At 40.4% G+C, this 6000-nt stretch overlaps 1 protein-coding gene across 2 annotated transcripts in view; it reads left to right on the top strand.

Moving 5' to 3' along the window:
- Positions 1-6000, top strand: part of LOC143299456 (E3 ubiquitin-protein ligase RNF123-like) — a 61132-nt gene that overhangs the window by 16697 nt on the left and 38435 nt on the right. For both annotated transcript variants that reach the window (XM_076612668.1, XM_076612669.1), the window contains exons 14-17: positions 453-555; positions 2024-2120; positions 3141-3202; positions 4305-4376. In XM_076612668.1, coding sequence (XP_076468783.1) covers positions 453-555; positions 2024-2120; positions 3141-3202; positions 4305-4376 — 334 coding nt within the window. The remainder of the gene's footprint in view (positions 1-452; positions 556-2023; positions 2121-3140; positions 3203-4304; positions 4377-6000) is intronic.

Below are 6000 nucleotides of genomic sequence, written 5' to 3' on the forward strand. Positions count from 1 at the left end.
ATGAAATCAGCTTAACAGTATGAAACGAGCCATAACAGTGTGAAATGAGCCATACTAGTGTGGAACCAGCTTAACAGTATGAAACGAGCCATAACAGTGTGAAATGAGCCATACTAGTATGAAATCAGCTGAACAGTATGAAACGAGCCATAACAGTGTGAAATGAGCCATACTAGTATGAAATCAGCTGAACAGTATGAAACGAGCCATAACAGTGTGAAATGAGCCATACTAGTACGAAATCAGCTCATTTCGCATAGAGCTCCAAGAATATGCGCTATAGCAAGAAGTCTTAATAAATAAATAAATAAAACGAACCATAGCAGTATGAAATGAGCCATACTAGTATGAAATCAGCTTAACAGTATGAAACAAGCCATAACAGTGTGAAAGGCGTCTTGACGTTATGAAAGAAGCCTTGAGAGCATGAAAGAAGCCTTAACAGTGTGAACATTTGACAAGCTGAAGTTCCCCATCTTCATGCACATCAAACCTCCAGACGACGCTGGGCTGGCCCGGCTGATCCCCACAGTCTGGTGGCGCTATGCAACCAAGGTCAGTTCATTTCTTCACCTGAACTTTTTTTTTTTTTCCCTAGCTATATCATTCATGGTGATGTTTCAATGATGTTACCACGCCTACTTTTTTTCACAACCCCGTCAGTCATGATGATGTTTGAGTGACGTTGTCCCCATGTTCTTTTCACAATCCCACGCCATAGGCGGATAGTAGTTTGCACAGGACAGGAATGTCAGACCCCTGCTGGAGTCTGCACTAGTAGGTCACGGTAAGTATGATGGCTGCTGGAAAAAGAGGGCGCTAGCCAGCGGGACAAAGGGGAGGTTACCTACTTCTGGGGGGTTATCGGCCGTAGTTTCGTTTTCTCCGCATAGGCGGATAGTAGTTTGCACAGGACAGGAATGTCAGACCCCTGCCGGAGTCTGCACTACAAAAGAGGGCGATAACCAGTGGGACAAAGAGGAGGTTACCTACTTCCGGGAGGTTATCGGCCGTAGTTTCGTCTGCTCCGCATAGGCGGATAGTAGTTTGCACAGGACAGGAATGTCAGACCCCTGCCGGAGTCTGCACTAGTTGGGTCACGGTAAGTATGTTATTTAAACGTAATTTTAGATAGAAAATTTCCTTTTAGGAAGAAAATTTCCTAATTATGGTGATGTTTCAGTGATGTTAATCCTCTTTTGAAGATTGCATCTTTCATGGCAGTGTTTCAGTGACATTACCCCACACCTCTTCACCTGAGATTTGTTAATTGAAAGTAATTGTATTAGCTTAGTTTTCATGTCTGGTTATTAAATTAAAAAAAAAAAGTTGCTTTTTTTCAGATCTTATCTTCCATCACCTAACAGAGGTAGTGCTCCCACTCTGCACATGTTAAATCCCTCTCCCAGATGCAGACCATAAACTACAGTCATTAGACAATATGCAAAATTACTTCATCATTCTCTGGAATCATATATATATATATATACATTTTTATAGTTCCTTTTGAATTGTTTTGTCATTAAAATTTGTGCATGAAAACAACGAAACATGTGTAGACGAATGAATAGGAATTCTTCTTCTGCGTTCGTGGGCTGCAACTCCCACGTTCACTTGTATGTACACGAGCGGGCTTTTATGTGTATGACCATTTTTACTTCACCATGTAGAGTGTGCATGCTGGGTATGTTCTTGTTTCCAAAACCCACCAAACGCTGACATGGATTGCAGAATCTTTGACGTGCGTATTTGATCTTCTGCTTGCGTATACACATGAAGGGGGTTCAGGCACTAGCAGGTCTGCACATATGTTGATCTGGGAGATCGGAAAAATCTCCACCCTTTACCCACCAGGCGCCGTTACCGAGATTCGAACCTGGGACCCTCAGATTGAAAGTCCAACGCTTTAGCCACTCGGCTATTGCGCCCGTCGAATGAATAGGAATGAAATAAGCTGATGGATTATTGAAAGGGATAACTATATGTTACTTGACAAGGTTCATGAACCGTCTTTCCTCTGCAGAATGACAGCGAAACAGCTCCTACCGAAACCCCAGAAACGCAGGAAAGAAAAGCAAAGTACACAGCGTCAGTTGATCGTCTACGACAGACCATTGAAGGTAGGTATCCCCCCGCTCTTCACCAAAAATGGTTAACAATGTACCTTTGTTAACATGAATATGTATATATTATCTTTTATATGGTGTTATGTTTTGTCACTTGAAGGAAGAAGAGGTTAGTAAGAATGTGAGTTGTTTAAAATGGGAGATTTCGGTAATGCCACTGAAACGGTGCAGATGATGGGGCAGCAAAAAAAAAAAAAAAAAAAAAAAGAAAAAAAAAAGGAGATTTCTGAGAAACTGAAAAAAAACACGTGAAAATAGTAAGCTTACGTGTGAGGCATTGTTTTTAAAGTGGTGAAAAAAGTAAGGTGCATTTAAGAAACAGCAGTTGCTGGGTCAGTGTGGAAGAAAGATTAGAGTCACAACTGTTGATCTTAGATGGGAAGGTAAAGGTCCATGAATGCCATCAAAACACTGCCATCTGCTGCTGAACTGGTCTGTTCAGAAAGGTTGGCTTTGACACAGTGTAGATAACACCAATGGAACGGTTGTGCAATGTTATTTGGAATAAATTAATTTCAGTTTCAGTTTCTCATGGAGGTTTCACTGCGTATGGACAAGTCCATGTACGCTGCTCCTTATCTGCAAGGCAAATGCCTGACTAGCAGCATAACCCAAAGTATTTAGACAGGCCTTGTGTGCATGCATACATATTGTGTACCTATCAGAGTAGATTTCTTCAACATAATGTTGCCAGAGGTCAATGCTTTTGTGCTTGATGCACAAGGGACCTCGCTTACTCGTCTCACCTGAATGACTAGACGCTCAGTTTGATTTTTGACTCAAACTTGGGAGAAAGGGCGAGAGTGGGATTCGAACCCAGACCCTCACAAGCACTGAGCTGGCAGCAAAGTGTCTTTCAAATTCAAGCCCAGATAGTCGGTGACAAAAGTTACCTCCTCTGCTGTTCTGATAGTCATAGTTGGACGTGATGGACTGTCATGCTGTCAAACTCCATTATTATATTAATTATGCATGTGTCTTTTTTTTGTCTTTTTTTTTTTTTTTTGGATGCAGGTCTGGAGGACATTCAGGTGGAGATGTTGAAGCTGCTGTTGCTGCATACAGATGTGGTGGATGTGAGTGCAGTGCTTCCTTGTTTTTCCTGGTGATGGCTGTCACTGACACGCCCACCTGCTTGTAGCAGAACGATTGTTTGCATGCGCCTGGCGTCCGAATTGTTTACAGGAATCTCTTGTCTTCTGTGAGAGTTCTAGAATTAAATGAATGAAAACATAAAGTGTCATTGAATGTGTGTTTGGTTCTGTCTTGAAGTCATTCTGTTGTCTGTGAGAACTTCATAATTTTTGTTTCCAAATTAAAAAGAACGTGTCATTGAATGTGTGTTTAGTTCTTTCTTGAAGTCATTATGTTTCCTGTGAGAATACTGTAATTTTTTTTAAAATTTGAAAATAAAGTTTCAGTGAATATATAATCTGCTGTCCTTAATTCAGATATCTTCCCCAAATGGTACTTGAATATTTGTTTTCATTTGTGCCATTGTCGCAGGTTTTGTATACTAAGAGGCTTAAAAATCATTTTGTTCTTTTATTTGTCTAGTTTTGATGACAGGTACTTAGTTCTTAACATAGTTAACTGCAAAGTGTTGTATTCACGTATCATCTGAATGAAATGTTTCTCTTGAAACTGGAGTTCAGTTTCCTGCCAGAGAGGAAAACAGTCGTATCTTTTCAATGGTTTGTTCTTACTCTGTTTTTGTTAGTGTGATGGTGAGTGGGTAATTGTGTGTATGTGCTTGAGAGTGTGTATCATGCAAGTGTGTGTGTGTGTGTGTGTGTGTGTGCTTGAGAGTCTAGGAGTGTGTGTGTGTGTGTGTGCTTGAGAGTCTAGGAGTGTGTGTGTGTGTGTGTGTGTGTGTGTGTGTGTGTGTGTGTTAGGTGGCATAATTTGATAATTGCTATTGTTAGCTTGAAGATAACCTGAACTTCTGTTTTGGATGTTACTGATATGTTAAAAAACTGTGTGTAAGTTAGGCTTTGTTTTTTTTTTGGACACCGCACTGATGCAGGAGAAAAAAAAACAAACCTGCATGCACATGTGTGTGTCTGTGAGCATGGGCATGTGTATGTGTGTTTTTCTTCCTTCTTTTTTCCCATAATAGTACACTTCTTTTTTTTTTTTTTACCAGATGTGATACAGTGTTTGACAATGTGATCGCAGGGTAAAACCACCCGGGACTGTTTTCTGGAAAAGTTCCGCACGTTGTTGAAAGAAAGCAGCGGCATCACCTGGGTAAGAGAGAGAGAGAGAGGAGTGATGGGGAGAGAGAGAGGAACTAACGAATGATTGAATGAATGAATGAATTTTTTATTTGAGGGCAATAGAATAAATCCCCTTCAGTGCCAGGGGGGAAACAGCAGAAAGTGGTGTTTCAGGTCATAAAACATTATCCAAAACAAATAAGCCTAAAACTGAGAAAATGGTCTGGTGATATACCACTCTAGACAAACTGTGTGAATTTTCAGCCTTCCAGAGCTATTTCCCTTTTTCTGATGACATCATCAGTAATGTCACTATGCACTCACGTAATGCGTTTATGGTAGTCAAGGGGTTTAAATTATATAAGCAAATAATGCTTTTTTTTTTTTTTTTAGTCAGCCCTCAAAAGTAAAAAAGAACCCCAAAAATGTGGAAAAAGAAGAAGACTGACTGCAAGAAATGAATTAAAGAGATTCATAAAATAGACCACCCCCCAAAAAAAAATTATAGCATCATATTCATTACAAAGCATGGAAAGGAGTACAGGGAACAATTGTGCACATTCACATAAACATATATTCTAGAATAGAGTATGGTGAGAGAGAGAGAGCACTGACGGTCTGGAAACTTACAAGCATGCGCGTGTCATGTCGGAATTGTCATGGAATTTACAAGTTCACAAAAAAAAGACAAAAAAAAGACAGCAATGTGATCAGTATCACTCCAGGTTTCTGATTAAACAACAACCACAAAACCAAAAAAGGCAGGGGTTGGTTACCAGTTCTTTCAGGTGCCATAAAGTTTGGTCTATAAGCCACGACTTTTTACTCCAGCTTCAACCTTTGCGGCTTATACAGTGATGCGGCTTATTTGCGGATTTTAACAATCCCGGGAGTGTCACGTTCTCGTCTATTCTTAGCTGCCCTTCAACTCACCAAAATCATGATTTCTGTCCATGAATTTTTGGATGAGCTTCAGGATAGTGTGCTAACTGTTCACGTTTTATAAATCAAATCCCCACACATTAAAGCCTTCAGATCAGCATTCAGTTCTACTCTGCTCAAGTGCACACCCTCATCATGCCGAAAACGCGACGTAATGCCTATGATGCAGCCTTCAAATTGAAGGCGATCGACCTAGCAGACGACAGTGCAAGCAGTGAACCAGCAGCAACCTCCACTTTGCGTTCATGTTCATGAAGTGAAAGTGAGGCTGAAGTCAGTGACAAGATGGCGGAGGAAGCTGTGCTGGTTCTCTTCAACTCGGACACTGAAGACGAAGATTTCAGTGGATTCAGTGAGCAGGATGACGTTTGATAAACGTGACTATCCCTAAATTATGGATCTTATTTTTGTTGTGTTTATATATATATATTTTTGTGGCACTAGCAGTATTTTCGTTTGCTTTTCTTTGTGTTGTTCCCGCTTGTGTTTATTTCATAACCTACAGTATTGACAGCTTTTCTGTAGTACCAGTATATGTTCCGGTACTGGAAATAAGTGCAGTTTTAAGCCAGTGCGGCTTATGTATGTATGAAGTTAAATTTTTTCCAAATTTTAGCTGGGTGCGGCTTATATACCAGTGCGCTCAATAGACCGAACTTTACAGTATAGATCCAAATCACTTTTTTGCTCACCATCAGAAATGAGTGTTCTGA

The sequence above is a fragment of the Babylonia areolata genome, chromosome 25 (assembly GCF_041734735.1).
Source record: "Babylonia areolata isolate BAREFJ2019XMU chromosome 25, ASM4173473v1, whole genome shotgun sequence".
NCBI lineage: Eukaryota > Metazoa > Mollusca > Gastropoda > Neogastropoda > Buccinidae > Babylonia > Babylonia areolata.